Here is a 23208-nt window from a genome sequence, read left to right on the forward strand (position 1 = left end):
TCAATCAATCAATCAATCAATCAATATCCTGTTAATTGATTGATTATAGGCGTGAGCCTGCAATGTCTTGAATTGGCTAAGCACACATACTCTTCTCGATAAGTGTGTTCAATGTCTTGAATTGGCTAAGCACACATACTCTTCTCGATAAGTGTGTTGGGTTCTTTAACGTGTTGGAATTTGACGCCCAATTCTTGCTCCAGTGAATTGAAGAAGTATTACGTTGGTTTTTGATGTCGGCCTCATACACAGATAGCCTGGGTGCCATCCGATTACTACCCTAGAAACCTGAAAAGGTAGTGAGTGTAGGAGCCCCCGTGGTAAATAAATCGGATGGCACCCAGGCTAATAAATACACAGATGCATCCTCACTCTCCCTGAAACGACATCTTGTGACAAACAGCGGTACTACAACTAACGTTGTTGGAACAGGGACGTGTGTCTCATGTGTTGCTCTCCTTTCGGTTTAGTTACAAATCACCTTGAATAATCATCCACAAAATCATGGGTTATGACGACACGCTGCCTGAGATCTGTATCTGTATTGTATAGCCGGTATAACAACCCTTCGGCGTATAAGATCGTATAACACACCATCTTTCGAGTTCGAATGCAAACTGGTTTATATGGTCTTACAGTATATGTATTCAATTTGTATTGCGTAGAACGGCCTGTCGCACCAAACCTTTGTACATCCAACTTTATGCATTGTTGCATTTGGTTAGGATGCCCCTACTGTGCTGGGTGGCAACGAGTTCACTTCATGATAGTTCTAAAGAAAATTCCCTTAGGAATAATGAGAGAAAACTATGTTATTAAAGGCTGATCTGACAATCAACATTTTGAACATGATAAACTTTGTACAAACTACATTTGTGTGTAAACCCGGGCCCTTGTAGTATTAGAATGAACGACAGACCTTAATTGTACACATATACCAACTGGGTTATATTTCAAAGTATATTTACGTCACAACAAAAGAATAGCATACAGATACATCTATACATTGTCAAAGTTACTACAAGAATCATTAACTACGTGCATTCGACTTCGCTTCTTTGTAATGGTAAAAATGTAAGAGCAAATATTTTTTCATAATCAAAGGTTTGTCTAAAGTGATAAAAAAAATATAAAGTAGTCTGCTTCAGAGCTGACATACCAAATTATGACAATGAGTATGCAATTAAAGTGAAGCAATTGAGATACATGAACAAAAGGTAAGTGGTCGAACCAGTTTGTTATTTATACGCCTGAAGGGAAGCATTCCAGACACGCACTGCTCACGCAAGCTGCAGGAAGACACCATTTGTCACTTGTATGTCTTGATTATAAGAGTAGTTTAACGTTATTTATGTCAATCCATACGCTTCCAACCATGGAGCTTGCTACACTAGAGACCGTTCTGAGCACGGTAGTGGAGACGTTACGCCACCTAGCAGGATTCGTCGGAATCAGCAGGAAAGTTAGTCAGGCCAGTAATGCTGTCTGGTTCGCGACCAGCGCGGAAGCGCTGCAGAAATATAAGGTATGAGGGGGGAGGGGCCACGGACATATATGGATGGTTTGTTAACTAGGTTCACGTCAGTTTTTGTGTGACAACTATAACAGTATTGCTGCACAGAACAACAGTTTTGAACTTTTTTGGGGGGAGTTGAATTATACATAGTTGTAGAAGACCTTACGAAAGTCACTGTGCTTTTGTTGTGTCAATAAAGATTGTTGTATAAACACTTAGACAAATCAGAATGGCATCCGACACGGATACGGCAGATATAAACTGGTATGTCCCGGTATCGAGGTCGGGTCGGAGTCTCGCCTGCTCAGGCCTTAAGGTCATACAGAAACGTTCGCTATCGATATCCTAATTCATGTATTTGACATTATGAAACAGGGCGAACTGCGAGCATACTTTCGGACTGTTGCATTTTCACTGCAATTTGCATAACAAAAATAGGTTTTTGTCAGTTTCTGCTTAATTTAGTTAATTACTTTGTTGACATGCTTGTTTGTAGCAACCGTTGATAATTAAGGTCTATCTTTATTTCTTATCGTATTCTCTTATCGCTCGCATGAACAACGTATAAATGAACCGTCCCGGATTGTAGACCATCATGACACCCCCGGTGGTGAAATGGATGGTCCCGACAAACCAGACCAGACAGTTCGGGACTCCAAGGTCACTACTGTCGGTATGATAGATTGTTTGGGCCAGAACAAAACAATTCCCGTCTCACTGTCAACGCGTAGGTTTATAGAAATTACTACGCATTTTTTGTGCGAGGGTATGTGTACTGTACTGAGACTGTGAGAGTCGGTGAAATGTGAAAATAAAAGTAAACTGAAATTGAATTAAATTGAGTTGAATGGAATTAAATTGAATGGAATGGAAGTAAATTGAATTGAATTAAATATGATATAATAATAAAAACGATCTTCAATATACTATACTGATAATACCAGGCTTTTTAAGACCAAAACAGATAAGGTGTTACATACGAGCATCTCTTCTTAGTTTAATGGTCTTAAAAGCTCACATTTTGACAGTGTTTTATCGCTTTTCAAACTACAAGGTCTATGATATTTATCATTCATTGAGATTGTCAGTAGTGGCCAAAATAAAAATCAATATACCAATATCTTACTCGACCGGAGAACGCCAACGTTGTCAATAATTTAAATTGCACTTACGCACATTTTCGTCGTCCTGACGCCAACATTATCAACCGATACGTAATAGAGAGAGAATGGCATCCGTGAAGCAATGAATTATCTCAGAGAAATCTAAAAATCAATGTCTTACTCTAACATGGAGATGGTACAACAACCAATATCGGTTTCTTCCTATTGTTTGACAGTGACCAGTAGTGGTGTCTGTAAACCGATATGTTACGGGGTTGGGTCCAAGAGGGGAGGGGGCATGTCAGAATATTACTGCTAAGGGGAGGGTCAGGACATTTCTGGGGGGATATGCCATGTACGCCATGTATGCCATGTCTTTCGTTTTGCTACTGGTTCATATCTTTATAATAATAATAATGATAATATCAGGTGTATTTGCAGCCAGTGCCACAGGCAGGTACCCAATGTGTAGGGTAATGAGGCTGTTTAACATGTTCGAGGCACCTCCTCGAGCACGGGACCCCCGTTTTACGTCCCTCTTTGAATGCATATAGAACCTAGAACTTTATTGCACAACGATTACACAAAGCTACAGTGTATGAAAACGCAACAATTCTCGGAGATTACTCTAATAGTTTAATCTACTTATTGACACACTGTCAGTAACTAAGTAACAATTTATACGTTTTTTAGATAAAGAAATCATTGTTTAAACAAATCAGTTTACCAATTCTAGATTAAGATTATAATCATTTTGGGTCAAGTTGACCCAGACAAGTATTATATTAAAGTTAACAAAAGATCCAGGTACAGTTTGATATTGATATCATTTGAAGGTCTTCGTGTAATTGCACTTCGAGAGACAAGAACATTTTCCGACCTCATCGGGGTAGGGTTTTTCTACGTGACCCTCTTCGCGCCAGCTCCTCCCCTCAGATGAATAACGGACATTCCTGACCCAGTTATCAATTCGTCTTACGTTACAGCGGGTTCCCGAAATGCCTGCTATCTGCATGTTAAAGTTAATTTAAACGTGATCAGGTCACATGGTTAAATGACCTCGCGGGCGTTTCGTAGTGCTACCCCCGGCATTGTTGTCTGTCTGTCACTCGTGGTCTTTCGGCCGTGAAATCTTGTCCCAAACCGGTTTGTGTAACATCAACCTCTCTAGCGACAACGTCCCGTACTTGTACCGACGTCCACGCAAATAGGGAATATTTGTTGTGAATTATTCTGACCGAAGATCGTTCGCAGAAACAAAGTGCCGGTCTTTTGGTGTGTGCAGTGTAGCAGTACATTCGGGCCTGCAGACGAAATACGACACCCCCGCCAAAATGTCGCTACCGCAAGTCGTGCACTCGTTCTACAACCGTCTGTCAGAGTTTCTGTCCACATGGGTGCAGGTATGTTCCTCGGTGTAGGAAAGATTTAAGCCTCTGTATCGTTGATGTATTTAGCCAAGTATGTGTAGTTAGATCTTACTGAAATAGGCGCAGTAGAGGCGCGGCATGGGCGGTGCCCCTCCCCACAACCGTCACGCCCTACAAAACGCTCCATGCCGACAAGATCCAAACACAAGCGACCTCAGATGAGGTGACCAGTGAGGTTTTATATAACTTCTTTTATTTCTGCCTCAGTTCAAGTGGATACCGGAGCGACTACATCGCATGGTTCTGCAGTTTGCCCTCAAGGCATTAGGAGAGCGAACATGGCAGTACCAAGACACCCTCCCTCCCCTACCTGTCCCCGACCTGCAACATACAATGGACAGGTACCTAGAATCAGGTAAGCAAATCCACACCTTCTGTCACACTAATACCTTAAGCATTATATCTCACATCTTAAGTGTTCTGAATAGATATCTTAAGACCTGATAGCGGTTTTATTTTGTGAACGTCGATGCAGCTTGTTTTGTATACAGAACGCGACCATAGCAACAGAGCAATTACTCAAGCATGATGTCCATAACAAAGACAGGTATGCGCCTTTCCAAAAGCTTTCACCTGTAAACGAGGATAGGGGATAAGAAAGGTGGTCGTACTACATTGTTTCGAATATGTCAACCAGTCACAAATTGGTACACATATTGCCCAGCTAGTTGAACAGAGGGTGCTAGAAACTGCCGGTTGAGGTCAAGGTTTCACGGTTTTAGTTTACATTTTAGACTTTTCTAGGAACTGTAACGGCACGTGCAAGAGTATCGCTGGCGCTGATTTTGCTTCTAGTTCTTACTCTCATTATGGCATCGTCGGTTGGTTGTTCACCCGGTTTGTACGTGTAGGATATGAATCTAACAAATAAAGTTTAGAAACTTCATTTCGGTTGATGATAACCCCCGTTGTTACTCTATCAATTTGGTGGTTTTATATATCATTTAAAATCTTATTCATCATCCTGTACAGTGGCACCGTATTTGCTATGATCTGACATTCAGTGATCGTGCACTAGGGCTGTGTTTGTGAGCTAGTCCTGAGAAAAAAGTACCAAAATTTCTCAAGATCACATATCTGTTGTTTTTTGACGCTAGACAGTGTGTTTCATATCATTGGGAAGCTTGTCTATTGCCCTCATAATTAAGATGATAGCTTATGCATTATGATAACGCTTTTGTGCGATGAGCACTATGGCTGACTTTTTGGGTGGGTTACCCCCAAAAGTGCCGAACTTTCCCTGCCAGTATGATACACTAGTACTAGTACTGTAAATGCAGAAATGTTCGCGGTAGTTTTATGTTCGCGGTTTTCGCGGTAAGCTCTTCGCCGCGTACTTAAAACCACCACGAACATTTTTTGCCCTCCTACCCCCTTGTCTACTATTGTCTCAAATGCAAACCTAAAACCACCGCGAACACTCCATTTTCTTCCTACCACGAAATCAAAACTACGCGAACAGGCATTTACAGCACTGTGGCGGTAGGGAAATTTCGGCACAGTTGTAATCGCGACCCACTCACATAATCATAGTCTACAGTCTCAGACGCTATGTTGGACATTTTTGGCTAAACTCCAAGCAGACATGGTAGAAGTTTGCCAAATGATATATCATCTTAGGAAAGATTGTAACGTTTTGTTGCAGCCCCAGTTTAGTGAAGAGATCGAACCTAAAACGAAATGCTAGGATCTTCCCTTCAAAAACATGCTGGATGGAATTATGTTTGTCAGACTTTCTCAGCCGAACTAGTGGTCTGTTGACAGGGATCTATGTACGTAGTGGCTGACTCGCGGTTTGAAGAGCTGTGAAGAATGCAGAAGCTTCTAACTGATAACCGCTTGGCGGATGCCACGATGCACATGTCGACGTCAACCCCAGGGGAAAGGGGAGTGGAACACAAGGATTTGTAAGCTTTCGGGTTAAGTGTAGACCGCATGTAAGGATTACATTTAATGCCTTATAAATCGCCGGATGTAGGAGAGAGTATTGGATTACAGACGTACCAAAGATTTACATTGATTAATGCATTTTTAAAGGCTTTACATGACAAATAATGGACGGCAGTCGAGCTGAGAATTATTCCAAACGACTTAATCTCAACAGACTCTGAATTCAATTTGTGTCGATTCTTACCCGTTTTTGTTTAAAGAAACGTAAAAGGTTTTTACCCATTACTCTGCCGAATCCCGGACTTCTGCATTTTCGGAATTTTTGCCTTTCTCGCTTCAGACAATATTGACATGATTTACTTCGTAGATGGCATGTCTTTACGGGAGAGAGTAGCAATGTCAGAAAAATCGTGTTTTCAAGGAAAGTGTAAGAAATTTCCTTTGGCGTAGCACCTACAATTTATGGCTGATGTACGTACACTATGAATACGGTTAACAAAAACACATAACGCTTTGCCCTTTCCACATGAATGGACCAAAACATCAATAATGACTTCAGAACAAGGCGTTTCCTTCATGCCTGGACAACCTCAAATGTCAACAAAGAACACATACCGAACCTCTGGCCCAGGGCCAGACTGTCCTGGTTTCAATAGTTCCAATTATGGCCGCTTTTGAGGAGTCTCTAATAGCTTCAAAGTGGGGTGTTCAAAAGGGACAACTCATAAATATAGGTTACAGACGTACCATTAAGTTATCATAAGTGTCTGTTTTTTTCTTCTTAGATTCTTTGCATGAAATGGCACATTCGCATGAAATGGCGATATTTTACAAAATTTCAAAACAGTCGCAATAGATTGGCAAAATGGCGCAAATGGGCGCGAACTAGACGCCAACAGGAGCGATTACTGCAAATATCATTTTGATCGTTTTCTTAATCGTTTTAAATCGGTTTTTGATTCAATGGCAAAACTGCGATTTCCAATAAAGTTATCCTGTATAGGCTGTATCTAATCTTGGAAGGGATCGAATTTCATATTCAAACCCTGGATTTATATATAATTACGTTTCTCAAATGGAAAAGATTTTGCAAGTGTTGTCTTGCACATGCAGACGTTGTCCAAAGTAAGCATTTGGTATTATTCGTGGTTGTAAACTTTTTCCTTAGATTTACACGAAACAGATGCATGTACCTACATAATTCTACAATTTTCTACATACAAAAGTGCACATGTGGATATATATAGCGTACGCTATTGTGTCACAGATGTTACAATTGAATATAAAGTCTGCGCAGTTCAATCTCGCACGTGTGGTACGTGCTCACGTATGGAAAGAAGCTCCGATTTCAGTGTTTGGCGAGTAAACAGCAGTGTGATACCAAGTGTCCTCGTGTGTGCCTTTCGCCACATATAGTTGACCTCGTCTCAGACAGAGCAGTGAACTATGGCGCTACTGTTTGATGATTTTCGTACGTTTCATGTCTTGTCTTTTCTGAGAAATGATGATGATGATGAATGCAGTGGCGATGGTAGACTGCTAGACACTGCTATTACATATACCATCCCGATATGTAGAGACGGCGTCAGTTAAAACACACACAGTCAAACACACCTGTACTACACCCATTGCCACACCTTTAATTCACCTGAAGTACGCCCAGGTGACGCAGTTACGACATGTTTACTCTTTACGACGCGTAACTTTGGCGACCGCTCCGTCTGTATTGTATCCTTCAACTCAAGCAGTTGAGACTGAAACACATGAGTGAAGTTGTATAACTGCCATGTAGCTATAGTAAAGGGACAAGCCACTAATCATCGGGAAGGAATGTTGCCGCTTAATTTTGAAACCTTAAAAAAGATCGCACAGGGCTGTCTAAAGGGGCAAGCCACTAAAAATTTTTTCCGCTTAATTTTGAAACCTTTGATTGCCCATGGCTATCTAAGACTCCAACAGACCCCCCTGTAGCTATAGTGTAGGGAAAAGCCACTAATCATTGGGAGGGATTGTTGCCGCTTGACTTTGAAACCTGAGAAAAGATCGCCTAGGGCTATCTGCGACCCTAAGACCTCCCTCCATGTAGCTTTATCATTGGAACAAGCCACTTAACATCGGGAGGGGTTGTTGCCACTAAATTTTGACACCTTAAAAACGATCGCACAGAGCTGTCTACGACCACAAGACATCCCTACATGTAGTTATAGCGTAGAGATATGCCACTAGCGATCGGAAGGGATTGTTGCCGCTTAATGCTATTGTAAGTTTGTAAACCTGAGAAGAGATCGCCCAGGGCTGTCTGCGACCTCAAGACCTCTTCCCGCATTCAGTTAAATCATCTGAGCAACCAAGCATTCACAAAGCAGCCTCTGCTGCTGTATCTTTGAATATCGATCCCTGATATACATTAGCCTAGTTCTCATCGTGGGAAATTAGTCTATAACCTCGTAATCTGGATAATCAGATAAAAACTGTGGCCTTAAAATCTCATTTGATATGATGGGTGCTAGCTTTTGTGACGTACACATACACACATACACACGTGCACACACACATACACACACATGCACAAACACACGCACACACACACAAACACACGCACACACAAACTCAACGGGAAAGAAGGTGAGGGTGAGCAAGTGAGTGAGTGAGTGAGTGAGTGAGTGAGTGAGTGAGTGAGTGAGTGAGTGAGTGAGTGAGTGAGTGAGTGAGTGAGAATTAAGGAGAGACTCTCAAACTTTCATCATCTTAAATGGATATTTACCAAACTGCATCTATCTGTCACTACCGTTTTACAAATGACACTGTTATTTCTGTGATACTAAGTTTGTAAATGTTTACTATCTGTTCAGTGAAACCTCACGTGACCGCGGAGGAATACAAGAGGGCGGAGGAGGTGGTGCGGCAGTTCCTAGACGGCGACGGGCCAGAACTTCAAAGACAACTTCTGGACAGAGCGTCCACCCGTAAAAACTGGGTACGACTTGCACTTGAAAAGATTTTACAGCAGAAAGTTCATAAAGAAATACGTTTTATAATTGCACCACACAAAATATGATGTTGTTTTTCGTGAGAAATTTAAAGTTTCCAGCATTTGATTTGACTTGCAACAGATTTGACTTGATAATTGACACAAACATAAACAGCTGTTGTCTTGGCAAATTTACCGAGGCAACATAGTTTGTGCATGTGGCACACAGGCTGCTTCTTTACTTGCTGTAAGTAAAGTGACTGAGGACATTGTGACAAGTTTAGTAATTCAACTTGCGCAGCAACTATGTAGAAAAATATCACTATAAGTGAGTATATATGCATACACATACACATACATATACGCATACACATACAAGAGAAGCGAAGGCTTTGTATGTGTATACATATATCAATAAACAAGGTAAACTTAAAACGGATATATAATGTACACAAAATATTTCAAAAAGTGATACTCTAAGGGGCTAAACCTTACAGCTTTACCACTATTTGTCTGTTTGTTACTATTCGGGTATAAATGAAAATATTTGCAACAGCGAATCGTAAATTGTTGGTGGACATTTCTGGGACGTTGAATTGACCTTGACGCACTAAGCTATGGTAATCGAAAAGTTGTGAACTTTGGCCATAACAGGTTATTGCCCGAGGTTTCTTTGTTTACCAAACGGGCCTTGTCCTTTAATTCGATCAAATGGTACAAAGTGCACTGGTGGGGCAGTATATACGGCCAGGACAGATATTATTAAACCTAAACTGAACTGGCAAATGTTTTCCTCTAAGCATCTCACTCACGCTAGCTCTTTTTGGCCACAGTCATTGACAGTTTAATCAGTTATGCACAGGTTCCAGACACCGTCCCTTTTGAGTATTGTGTAATATATATCATAGATTCCATTCACGCAAATAGCGGTCATTGACCCCACAATGAGAGGTCATTCACCTGAAGGAGAAAAGAGACCTTTGACCGATAAGAGCGCGGCGAGGTACAAAGGTCACTGATAGAGTAAAGTTTGCGTCATCATGTCACGTTTCACACGTGCTACTTGTGCAGCCTTGGTTTTGCGTCCTTCACAACTGAACCAATAAACAATGGATCAAAGATTAAATAGAAAACAAGCAAGGACTGCAATCTGGTCTGTTTGGATGCACTGCTCAAAGTAATTCTTTCATCTTCAAACCAAAGTGCATAAAAGAAGGCACAATATCAAAGACACCAACACCGGAAGTTCAGCTGCAGTACTGTGGTAAGCCGCTAGGATGCCCATTATCGACGTTGACCTTCGTTTTTGCGACCCTTACCCACACACCGAATATCAGTAGGATCTATCCAAACTGAACTTCTCTAGTTATGCTGTCCGCAACCAAACAGACAGACAGACACACACAAACACACGCGCACACGCACACACACACACTGTCACACACACACTGTCACACACACACACACACACATACACACGCGCGCGCGCGCGCGCTCGCTCGCACACACAAACAGCACCGAAAGCACAGGCGAAAGTGATGATTAGTTGATCTTAAGCACGCACAAAATTGAATGTAGGGCAAAGTTGGCGGATTTTGTCTTTGAAGAAACATGTCTGTTCCTCCACAGCTTGAAGACTGGTGGTTGGAGTTCGCGTATCTCCGTTTCCGTAAGCCTCTGCCGCTGAACTTGAACATAGCCGGGTCCGGGCCGTACTTCGAGCACGGCTGGTCTCCTCAGGAAGGGACCAGTCTGGAGAGGGGGGCGCTCTTTGTGTACCATCTCCTGCAGTTCTGGAAACTACTCAGGACGTAAGTTTACCAACCCGAAGTGTAAAATTCGTACGTTTTTTTTCTTCAATATCCTATCGAAGAAACTGTGGTACACACAGACCAATTCACAATGCGGTCATCATATTTAACATGTGCCTACTTTACACATTGTGGTCTTTTATTCCAAATCTCAATGGGTCTTCTCGTCCATCGAGAAGAGACTACTAGCGACGTTCAAGAGAACTACAATTCAAGGGTAGTGTTTACACTTCCAACAGACACTGTCTTATGGTATCGTAGTTTCCTACATAGAATGTTGCATGTGAGGTAGCGCCGAGACAGCTTACATGGTAGCGTTTCCATGTATTCGCGGATGAAGGTCCCAACTTAATCGATTTCAGGACTACGATATCGATGTCCTGTTATTGATGACTCCCTCAGTTCCGAAAGATAGCGAACTGAAGAATATATTTGCTGTGATCGAATCTAGATCGATATTTTCCTCTCGAAATGATAGGTTTCCTTTCTGTCTGTAGGGAGCAGCTGCCAGTGGACCGGCTGGCCCGAGGTGGGACGGTCCTAGATATGGACCAGTTCCGCCGGTTCTTCTGTACCACCCGCGTGCCTGGTCAGGACGTCGACAAGCTGGTCACCGCCTTTAAATCAGGTACGTACGGCAACTCCTCATTGGTAAGCCTACGTGCCATGTTTGTTGGTTTAGACAATGACACGTCTAGGTATTATCCGCGTTAGTTTAGATCAATGACAAGCTGAGTACCATCCTGGTTAGTCTAGACCAATAAGCTGAGTACCATCCTCATTAGTCTTGACCAATGACAAGCTGAGTACCATCCTCGTTAGTCTAGACCAATGACAAGCTAAGTACCATTCTCGTTAGTCTAGACCAATGACAAGTCTGGGTGCTATCCTCGATGGTCTAGACCAATGACAAGTTTTGGTACTATTCTCGTTAGTCTAGACCAATGACAAGTCTGGGTACAATCCTCATTAGTCTAGACCAATGACAAGCTGGGTACAACCATCGTTAGTCTAGACCAATGACAAGTCTTGCTACTATCCTCGTCAATCTAGACGAATGGCGGCCTGGCTACTATCCTCGTTAGTTTACGCTCGCTCCCAGGATGGCAGCACCTCGTGCCCAGGATGGCACCAACAAGTTTGTGAGCGCGTACAAAGGGAGCAAGCGTAGGCTAACTTGGAGGATGATACCAAGGCTAGTTATTCGCGCGCACAGCTACCGCGTTAAGAATGGGGGATGGAATAACCATGATACCTTCAAAATGCATGTTTAGCACCAAAGACGCAGATAGCGTCATTGGCGGTGTTGTGTATTCAGCACCAAGGACAGGGAAACGGCTTTTTTTTTAGTTGTGACTAGAATGGACTTTATTGAATCTAAACTTTGTTACAATTTCATGACTGACTAAGTACCTAGTACCTTGTACGTACAGTTAGTCATCTTATTCGTATAACACGACACAGGGTCATATATTTGGTTTTATCAAAGTTTGTTTTTCCTTGGTGCAAGAGTCATCCCTTGTAAAAAAATACTAATTTCTGATCGATGTTGTTCTTGTTTCGTCGCTCTCAGTGTCAGAGGGGCCCTGTCCGACCTACATGACGTTCCTCCACAACGATCGCATCTTCAAGATCGAAGTGATCGGGGAGAACGACGAGCCGATCACACCTCCGGAGATCCAAGAGTGAGATCTTAGATCCATTGTTATTAGTTGATCGTTTATTGAGGATCGCCATTAGTAACGCATTAGTCATACTTATCTTCCTGGAGTCCTTATATAAAGTACATAACATGAAAAGTTTTTGTCTCTTTTAATTTATTCGTAGTGTTAGTCCTAGTGATCTCACCCGTCATGACATGTAATCTAACGTTGTCTTCCTCGGTCTTATTACGACAAAACAGCCATCACGTTAACTCCCAGCTATCGTAATATTAACAGTATTATTGGTAATACGGTTTTGTCATACATCTAATGTGGCATTCCACAGTAGTTTAAAAAAAACAACAGTCGCACTAAAATCCCAGTTCTGCTGCAGGTAAATCGCAGTGTCGTTATATGTCGTCATTTTCGCATATGTTTTTAATATTCTGAAGAAGAAAGGAAGTCCAGTTGCTTCAGACTTTTAAAATGCGTATGTTGTGTTTTTATAAAAAATTTGATATTTGTACATTTACAGACAGTTGAAAGCTGCCATGAGGATGGCTGAATGTGAGCCCGGTCCGGGAGTGTCTGTTCTAACGGCGGCGGACAGGGACCAGTGGGCAAAGGTATGTGTCTACTGTATGTGTCTACTGTATGTGTCTATTGTATGTGTCTACTGTATGTGTCTACTGTATGTGTCTACTGTATGTGTCTACTGTATGTGTCTACTATATGTGTCTACTGTATGTGTCTACTGTATGTGTCTACTGTATGTGTCTACTATATGTGTCTACTGTATGTGTCTACTGTATGTGTCTACTGTATGTGTCTACTGTATGTGTCTACTGTATGTGTCTACTATATGTGTCTACTGTATGTGTCTACTGTATGGAACATGATGTTGTTTGTCACTTCGCTTGCGTCTGTGTACGTGCGGCTCCGGCACAATATCTCAAGAATGGTCGAAGTGATTGCGATTATATTTGATTTATAGGTGGGTGTTGTGACCCCGATGGTCAAGGTCGATTTTGGGCTCCCTGGTGTTCGACCTTGGTACTGCAGCGGAACTTCCGGTTGTCGTATCTTTGACTTTCATTACACAGACGAAATTTTAGCTAATTTTCAATCAGGACTGTGATGTACATTGTTTTGTTACTAACGTTTTATTTCTCCTTCCCCCACAGTTAAGAGGCAGGCTGGTTGAACTTGACGATGCCAACGCCTACAACCTTGACGTCATCGAACAGAGCTTAGTCGGCTTCTGTTTTGACGACGCCTTTACGACCAATCACGGCGAGGTACGTCAGTAACATTTTAATTTGCGTGGTTATTCTAAATTGAGCCTGTAACTGTAGTCATTAACCATGCGCAACATCGTAGGATTAACTACACGCTCACGTAAAACATTCGTAAAACACGCGCAAACAACATCGTGATGAAAAAAACTAGATTTACGCATGCTTTAAGACGTGCTTTTAGATTGAATTTCGTGCGGTGAATAATGTACAGGTTACCATTAACATATGTTGTTTTGAAATACTTCAAGATACTGCATCTGGCATCAGACTTTTCAGACGAGAATGACGCTGCGTTGAAACCCCTTCCACAACAGCATTGTAAAAGGACAGTACAAAAAGTGTCCTTCTATTACAAGTGTCTCATTGGACACGTGTGTATATTAGGTCAACTTACTCTGCTCTTCCCCATCTTCAGAACTTTACGGAGTCGCTGGCTGGTTGTGTGCGGAACCGGTGGTTCGACAAGTGCATCAGCGTCCTGAGCTTCAGGAGCGGGACCATCGCGACCAATAACGATGTACGTACCAGTTTTGAAGAACCCTTAATCTTGTGACGTCAATCTAGCCGATGGTATACGGGGATAGCTACTGACATATGAGACTTTTCGAATGGCTTTTTTTTCTTTTTATCTCTATGAAAAATGGAGATATAGTTTTGGGTGTGTCTGTCTGTGTGTGTGTGTCTGTGTGTTTGTGTATGTGTGTTTGTGTTTCCACACTACTGTCGACAGCACAACTCCAGAACCTCTGGATGGATTACAATGGTATTTGGTATGTGGGTAGGTGTTGTGAAGCCGAAATTCAAGGTCGATTTTGGGCCCCCTGGTATATGACCTTGGTACTGCAGCAGAACTTCCGTTTTTGTATCTTTTGACCTAGACGTGCTGTGGTCTTGATCTTTGGGTGGCAGATAGCTTGTGATGTAATGAAAAAGTGGTGTAGGTTTGGGCCCCCTAGCAGCTTCCTCTGGAACTGCAGTGGCGAAAATCTTCTGAGAATAACTGAACAAAAGGACGACGGGTTTCCATGATATTTAGTATGCAGGTAGCTTAGACAGAGATGTATACAGTGATGTGCAAATTATGCTAATCGACACTTAATTTGCATAACTAATGAGGAAAATCTATATTGGCAGTGTTTTCCATTATAAGACTCAAATACATGTAACATATGTAGTTTATGGCAAGTGGAGCATCAGCAGGTACTAGTTATGCAAATAAATTTGCAAAAGTACCGTAATTCATCCAAGTGGAAAATGATAGGACTGACAATATTGCATCATGTATAAGTTAGATAAAGGTGTTTATGACCAAGCATATGTTATGTAAATGTCAAAAGTCATTTGCATAAACAGAATAGTTCATGGAGATATGAGGTCGCGGAACTCTTGTTATGACTGAAATTGGACGAAACTTCTTAGATAAGTACGTACTTTGGAGATGCCAGCTACATGTACTAGCCAGAAGTACGGTGTTTGTGAACGAAGATCCTCGTTAAGTCTTTGTTGTCAATCCTTACGATTTTGTTTTTTTCCGATTGCTATAGCACACCCCCTGTGACGGCATGGTGCACATCCACTGCGCCTACTACATCGACTGTCAGCTGAAACAGAACGACTGCACGTGGAAGGTACACTAGGACGCCACTTCTAGTCTAATCTATTTCTATGTAGAAACGGTTTTGGCAACTGCAAATAGACAACCATGAGCCCTAAATAAGCAGTTTTATCTTATAGCCACACTGTGTAAAATAAGCCTCTAGTCCTATTGTTTACACAGCAATAGGGTCATAAGAATACTATGTTTACGAAGAGGAAAGCCGTGCATTAATGGTGAGCCAATAAAGTACAATTCGCTTCGCTCAATCGGTGGTTTATTCGGTGGTAATTGGCCATGCGTTGTACCACCGTAAACACTTCGGGGCGGGTCTTTAACCCTTGATTAAGATCCTCTTTGTGATCATGTTTTCCGATGAACGAGATAGAAAACTAGTGATTTCATTCGTGATACACTTTTTCACCAATGCTTTACTGTACTTATTTGTTTCAATGTTAGAAAATAAACTTATGACAATGTTTCTACTGTTTGCTACCAGGGGCATGTTCCGGATCGGAAGCTGCCTCCACCCGAAGAACTTGTCTTCACTGTTGACGATGACATCCAGAAAGCTGTGAAGCACGCCGAACAACAGTACAATAACCAGGTCTGCTAGTAGTTTGTGTATACAAATATTCTTTTACACTAAATCATTCTATGTTTCCTCCATGAAAAATGGAGGTATACCGGTAGTTTCTACTCTGTTTGCGCCTATGCGTGCGTCCATGTCCGGTGGAATATCTTGAGAACCTCTGGATGGATTGCGATGATATTTGGTACGTGAGTAGGAGTGGTAAGCCCTATGGTCAAGGTCAATTTTGGGCCTCCTGCCTGGTGGCCGACCTTGGTACTGCAGCAGGACTTCCGGTTTTTATATCTTTGGTCATAGACATGCTGTGGTCTTGTTTCTTTGTGAAAAATACTAGACACTAAGTATGTAAGACACGAGCAGTTCGGAGGACCGTATGTGTAATCAGGAAAAATGTTGTTTTAGAGGGTCAATAAGAGTAATAAAAGTGTGTGAGAATGTGTTTAGCAATCGTGAGGTATGCTTCGCATTATCCTAGGCACGTGATCTGGAGGTCATCTGCCCCCACTTCACCGACTACGGGAAAAAGTTTGTCCGGAGTTTCAACCTGCACCCTGACGCGTACGTACAGAGCGCGCTGCAGCTGGCGTATTACAGACTTCACGGAAGGTAAGAACACTGAAGGAAAATAAATAAGAATCTCGATATTTGCTCTTGCTGACGAAGATACAAAGAAAGAGTTTCATTCATAATCATATGACAAAAAAGACACATTGGCTACTATAGAACAGCAGTGATTTGCTGGAAGAGAAGCTGGATAGTATGAAAAGAATGTACGTAATATTTTTGTTCGAATTCGTCTCAAAGCTATCGAACGATTCGACTAGAAGAAAAAAAAGGGATTTAATTCGGTGTTGAAAAGAATTTGATTTTGCTTCAACACAGAAATTTCTGACTCACCAACTTTGCAATCGCTTCTCCAGTCATCCTCAGGATGACCATTGGAAGTCTGCACCGACCCCCGGCACGGTCTCATTCGTTATTCATGATCATATGGTTTCTCAAAAGATGAAGGTCAAATTTCATGATTTACCAGGAAAACGTCGTTACCACCTTAGCTATTGAAACTGAAATGTCATTGTTCCTCAAGTTTCAAGATTTGCCAGGAAAATGTCTAGAATATCTAAAATATCTAAACTGAAGTGTCTTTGTTCCAGACCGGCCCCGGCGTATGAGACAGGCATGACGCGTCAGTTCTACCACGGGCGGACTGAGACTGTCCGGTCCTGCACACAGGAGGCGGTGGAGTGGTGTAAGGTCATGACTGAGGAGAAAGCCACGGTTAGTCGTTGGGTTACTGATGTCCCTGTAGCTCAACTACTAGCAGTCTCACAGTTGAGCTCCTTGTTCCAAAAAGACCCCGGATAAAATCCGGGGAAGAGCATCTCGATTGGGGCTGCACCCATCTTTCGGAAGGGACGTAAAATGGGGGTCCCGTGTTCGAGGAGGTGCCTCGAGCACGTTTAAGGGGAAGGGCTAGCATCCAATCCCTGTAAATATATACCCTGCTACTGAAACAGCAAGGAAAGTTGCTGACCTATGCGCCACAACAAGAAGAGAGTACATCGCAGCTCCAAGTATCACATTGCCTCTAAATGTTTATAAAAGTAGTATGGGAACATCCATAGAAAGAAAAGCTGACGTGACGATAACCTCGCACGTAAACATCACAGAAAATACGTAGCCATCCACAGACAACATCAATACGGGAGAATTGCCGCTGTGGAATGGTTCTGTTTTAATTATTTTTGCCAAATTGTCCAATTAGATGTGTTAATAATCCTGATACATCGGCGTTTTTGCATTCCAGCTTGAGGAGAAAAGGGAACTGATGATCCGGGCACTGAAGAAACACGTGGAACTGATGGAGGAAGCCAAGAGTGGACATGGTAACACGGATAACATTTTTACCTGGTCCCACGTTGATTTTAAGTCCAAGTTTAAATGATTATGGGTCCCGGCCGGACCCGAAAATAGCCCGGCAGTCGCAGGGTGTGCCACTGGGCCACGTAGGGGGCATGCTCGAAAGTGCAAAAAAAAAAAAAAGCCCGTCAACTACCCGGCGTCCCCACCTTTTTCCAATTGGGACCTAAGCATTAACAGACCTTTTTTTTCAAGGAATCGACCGCCACCTAATGGGTCTGCAGATCCTGGCTATGCAGAACGGCATCCCCATGCCAACAATCTTCACAGACCCAGCCTACGTCAAAAGGTACTTCTTTATAACTTTTTTGGCGACGCTTCAGGGGCGAACCCAATGATGTAGTATTGTTTGTTTTTAAATTCAGTTGTTTAGAAGATAATTGTACAATTCAGACGTAATAAGACCAATCAAGACCAATCTTGTTTCATTGCGACATAATTTCATATGATGATTTCATTGCCACCTAGGGACCATATGTCGCAACTTGGGCGCTTTTAAAGGAGCCCTGCGGGCATACATAGATAGAACATAGTATGTTGTAAATTAGATAACAAAATATAAAACAAGGGTGCATAATGAATTAAGTACAATAATGATAAAAGCACTTGACGATAATGCGGCGATAAGTCTTGAGATACATGAAACAAACAAAACAGACATCACAAATGATCTAAACAATGTAAAACATGGAATTTGCACATAAAAGATTATAAATGCCATTGCTCATTGTCTACATGTTTTGGCAATTCAAGAATGTGAAATTTTGATTGTTTTGATTTTATCCTGATGACCTCCTCTCCTAACAGTGGAGGTGGCGGAAACTTCGTGTTGTCGACAAGCCTGACGGGATATAATGTCACTCCCATCGGGAACGTTCCTCCCATGGTGCCTCACGGCTACGGTTCCTTCTACAAAATCGACAATGAAAGGTCAACGACCGGTATTCTAAATCCACAGCCATACATGTCACCCCCATTAAACTACTTTCACCCGGACATCACGGTACTTTGCCGAGAAGTTCTCAACACTGTGTAGGTTTTGGACAACACCATTTGATAAAACGTTGGTCTAGAACCGTGTGCCGGAATACTGGCCATGTGAAACTGTGTAGCAGTGTAGTGCGTGGTACTTTAGACACGATTTCCATATGTCAACTGCGCGAGGTACTACTTGCTCAACATCCGCCATTTTGGTTGCTGCCTTACCGTGTGTAGTCGACTTGAAAATCGTGTCGGAATGCACCCACCGCCATACTACACAGTCTCACATGCACGGCCAATACGCCGACATGCATTATAGAACAACTTCCAAATAGTGTCGTCCCAATTCAACCCAGTTCTGAGAACACCTTAGCACTGTGCCATACCGTAATCGGGGGCTCCGTGGAAACAGTTTAATGGAGATGCATGTTGGTTGTGCGTGCCAAGCGGCATGTTATGTGCACGCGCACGCCGAATCACGGTACCCTGTCTGATATACAGAATGGCCCAATACAATTTTCCTTCCGAAAATACATGACTCCTATTGTAGAGGTAAAAAAAAAAACAACAACTTTGGCTTATTCAAAGCTGATTCAGACATTTTTAAAGATTCTGTTTACTAAGAAAACCGTAAAATGTGTGATTCGCACGACATGATTTCTATGATCTTTGGCATCCTTAAGTATCAGACTCGGTACAAGCGCTTCAAACCATGCTGAGCATCACTCCTGCTTTCTTCCATTGGTGGTAATGCTTTTTTTGTGTGCGCATTTTTTCTTTGTTTTAGCGGAGGTGGCGGTAACTTTGTGCTGTCTACCAGTATTGTTGGGTATACCCCATGTCCCGGAGCGTGCGCTCCAATGGTGCCTCATGGCTACGGCTCCTTCTACAAGATTGAACCGCAGAGGTAACGTAATTACGTAACAACAACAGAAAATCCACTAAAACACGGTGCTGTTAGTGGATATGTGTGGAAATGTTCGTAGGTGTAGGCTGTGACTACCTCCAAACTACGAAGGCCCACAATGGCAGCAAGTGCCTATCCGACGCAATCCATTTTGTCGTCGACGCAAACAATCTTGTCCTCTACGCAAAAGTTTCGCCGACTACGAAAAGTTGTCGTTGGGGGCCTTCATATCATACAGGTTGCAAAATCTCCGTTGGTAGGTCTTATTTCTGGTTTGCTGAAGACTAATTCTGCATGTAGTTTTCAAGTTTTGTTTTCCGTGAATGCTAATTCTTACCTTCCACCTAGCCGGCCTCTTGCACACTAACAATGCTGTTGTTCTCTCCAAGCAGAGATAATGGGAGAGATAGTTAAATACTAGGACACGTTTTCTTGACAGTCTTAAAGCTAACCATCTCTTCCTTCAACCTCTGCCTGGAGAGTTGGCTTTTTAGTCTGAAATTCCTCTTACCTTTTACTAAAGGTTCAAATCCGTCCCTAAATGAATGGTTTATAAATGCTGTAACACCTATTCAATGTTGTGATTACAGATTCACCATTGCCATGACCGCTTGGAAGAGCGACCCCGAGACCAGCGTCGACAAACTGTTCGAAAATCTACGCCAGGCCTTCTTAGATATGAAGGATATTTTAACCACGTCGTCTGCAAACGCTAACAACTGATGACTAGACGTAGTGTGTGGTAACACGTGTATTTACCTCTTGTGGAGGTGTTCACAGATAGTACTCAATCTATTAGTAATCTACCTGATATTCATAATGAAGCACCTGTTTCTGGCCTTGTCCACCGGCCTTCATCAGGAATTTGACCCACTTTCTTGACGCGCACTGATTTTCGGGATTTGTGACGTCAGGAGTAGGTCAAAGGTGACCGGAAGTCGATATCTTCCACCGTTCCAGTTCTAGTTCATTTTGTTCTATCCAACATAAAATGACAAATTGGTCACCAAATTTGGCCGTGTCCATCAGTCATCATCATTAATCATAAAACTGCGTAACGCCTTAACAAAATGACCTTTCATTGTGATAACCTCCATTTTGTTTCTCCTATTGGGTAAGTTAGTACTCACTCTGAGTGAATCGAGTTTATCAGAAATACCGTTCAGACTTAGTTGGGGAGAAGAGATGCTGTTCTAGGCATATGTATGTAACGGGTAACCTTGAATTTGCCTTCAGATCTTCTTATTAGATGACAAAGACTTAGGGTAAAAGGGAAAAGACGAAAGAAGGATAAAATCATTGAAACACAAACGACGCCAAGCCAATTTGTGTCTTACGCTTTCATACATCGACGTAAGGTAAGCTAACATCAGAGAGCTTTGCTCTGCCTGTACAGTATTTTGCTCTTCATTTTCCCTTGTTGATTTTCGGTTGCAATATTTTTCTCTCCAAAATGCACAACTTGAAGATTCTGATATATTTGTCATTTTTTCTTCTTTTTCTGGTGTAGGTTTTTTTGCGTGATCGTATTGGAAATCGTGGTTAAAACGAATATGTGAATATGACAAATTTTGTACAATATGCTATCTACTACCTTCTTAGAAGTATAGAAACTGTATTCTATATTGAACCCTGATAGTGATACGCCACAATGTAGCGAATAGCAGGCGATAATTACAGATATAGATACATTTCCACTATACTAGTGTAAAGAGTATGGCTATAGATGTAGTATATGCTATAAAGGATACATGTTTAAGCGAACAGATGTATATTAAAGACCAAATGTTAGCGTTTCTTAGCACAAACATTATGAAAAGAGTTAGGAAAATTTGCTACTTGCCTTGTGCTCTATGTAGCTACCTTTATACATATCTTGCGTATCAATAGTAACAATTATTAGTATCGAAAAAGAGATAGATAGTGGTATAGGTAGGCGTCGCCATCTTTATGGATAATGTTTGAGAATTGTAACTTCTTCGTCACATATTTATCTAAAATAGCGTACTCTAGCTAGTTTTGGCCAGTATTTTACAGTAACGATATCACAAAGATTATGCTATATCGGACCAAATGCCATATGTTATATTGATACTTAATTCCCACTTCTACAAAACGTACTTAATTACATATAGCACGTTTTCCTCTTGATTAACGTAGGGGCGTTTATGACTATGAACACAACATGCACAACTCTACTGTGAAATTTGAAGTGTACTTAAAAATAATAACGCAATTATCTCACATAGGCTTCCAGGTTTTGTTTCATTCTTTAACATATTTGCGCTTCTATTCGTCAGACCGCTAGTACGAACTATATAACTAGAGTGATCTTCATAAAACTGGATTAAAGGGGGGGGGCGTAGGTAAGTGCTAAGTGCAATTGGCGAATCCAGCGAGAGACAGAGGGACGGGAAGATTAAGAGGTAGAGAAAAAGGGGAGGAATGTGTGAATGAGATAGCGGATGAGAGAGAGAGAGAGAGCAAGCGAGTTAAATTCATAACTTTGCGATAGGCTGCTTAAAATTAAAATCGGTATAGAAAGAGAAAAAGAAAAGGGGAGGTACATGTAGGGGGTGCACGAGAAAGATAACGGATAAAATGTACGAGAGAGCAAGAGAGCTCGGTTCATAGATTTTCCAAGAAACGAAAACATCTGAGATAGCAATCGTAGCCTGCTCTCCAAGCAGAGGTTCGTCTCCGACTTATTTTTGTCGTCTTTTAGGCGTTCTTGTCTATTTTGTCCGCTTTCTTCTTGTTTGGCCTGCGGAGAAAACCTCACAAAATAGACCGAAGCCCGACAAGAAGGTCTAAAAAGATCTGCTCGGAGAGTATAATAGTACTCGTAGCCGCGGTTCCCTCTTTTGCTCGTTAAGGGGTTGAGCATTAAAATCTAAATTTAGAGTTAAGGTCTGTGAAATGTGATTTTCTTTGTAGTAGTCATTAGTAACATTTTACTGCCAGTCTGGACCGTTGCACTTTAATTTGTTCACCTGGGTTAGGTCAAGAAAACAAACTCGTCAGTGCTGAAATATGCGTGAAAGAGGAGGTTAGGCTAGACTAGAAAGTGGGTGTTGTTGAACTTGAACTTCCCTTTCAGACGTGGTCTGCTTGCTCCCAAAAACGTGAAATATTTCCAGGCAACTCCGTTTGCATTTGAACTACATTAGTAGTACAAACATCTCTGTTTTTGTTGGATACAAGACCAGTCCTGATTTGATTATATGGATGACATCCTCTGGGAACCCCAAAACTGATGCGATCGTGCGAAAAAATCTTCCATGATGAAATCTAAGTCGTCAGTAGGGTTGAACAAATGACTTGAAGGGGTTGAAAAACACACAGAGTATGGTATACTGAACAATAGATTCTTCGTTTCTCACACGTCTTCTTTGACTTTGGAATTGACTTTGGCATTCTATGACATTAGTATAGTATCCGTTTTCCGACATTTTTGGGCAATATACGGCATATATTTCCTCATTTTGTAGCTGCTTTGTATGATTTACAGTCTGGTCGAAACCTTTTTTTGTGGAAACGCACGAAAATGGA

At 41.9% G+C, this 23208-nt stretch overlaps 1 protein-coding gene across 4 annotated transcripts; it reads left to right on the plus strand.

Annotated features, from left to right (window-relative positions):
* The first annotated feature begins 1258 nt into the window (after nt 1–1258).
* On the plus strand, nt 1259–21900 carry LOC136447121 (peroxisomal carnitine O-octanoyltransferase-like). Of its 4 annotated transcripts, none has more exons than XM_066445814.1 (17): nt 1259–1525; nt 4257–4404; nt 8792–8916; nt 10540–10721; nt 11219–11349; nt 12295–12406; nt 12900–12990; nt 13549–13662; nt 14078–14179; nt 15207–15290; nt 15756–15863; nt 16324–16454; nt 17003–17126; nt 17656–17734; nt 17964–18057; nt 18576–18698; nt 20247–21900. In XM_066445814.1, the coding sequence occupies exons 1-17, from the start codon at nt 1352–1354 to the stop codon at nt 20377–20379; spliced, it is 2055 nt and encodes a 684-aa protein (XP_066301911.1). In that variant the 5' UTR covers nt 1259–1351; the 3' UTR covers nt 20380–21900. The 4 variants fall into 4 exon arrangements, with proteins under 4 accessions (XP_066301911.1, XP_066301912.1, XP_066301914.1 ...); XM_066445815.1 differs by lacking the exon at nt 18576–18698 and adding an exon at nt 19537–19656; XM_066445816.1 differs by lacking the exon at nt 1259–1525 and adding an exon at nt 3683–4022.
* The last annotated feature ends 1308 nt before the right edge of the window (nt 21901–23208 follow it).

This window comes from Branchiostoma lanceolatum, chromosome 13 (assembly GCF_035083965.1).
Source record: "Branchiostoma lanceolatum isolate klBraLanc5 chromosome 13, klBraLanc5.hap2, whole genome shotgun sequence".
Taxonomy (NCBI): Eukaryota; Metazoa; Chordata; class Leptocardii; order Amphioxiformes; family Branchiostomatidae; genus Branchiostoma; species Branchiostoma lanceolatum.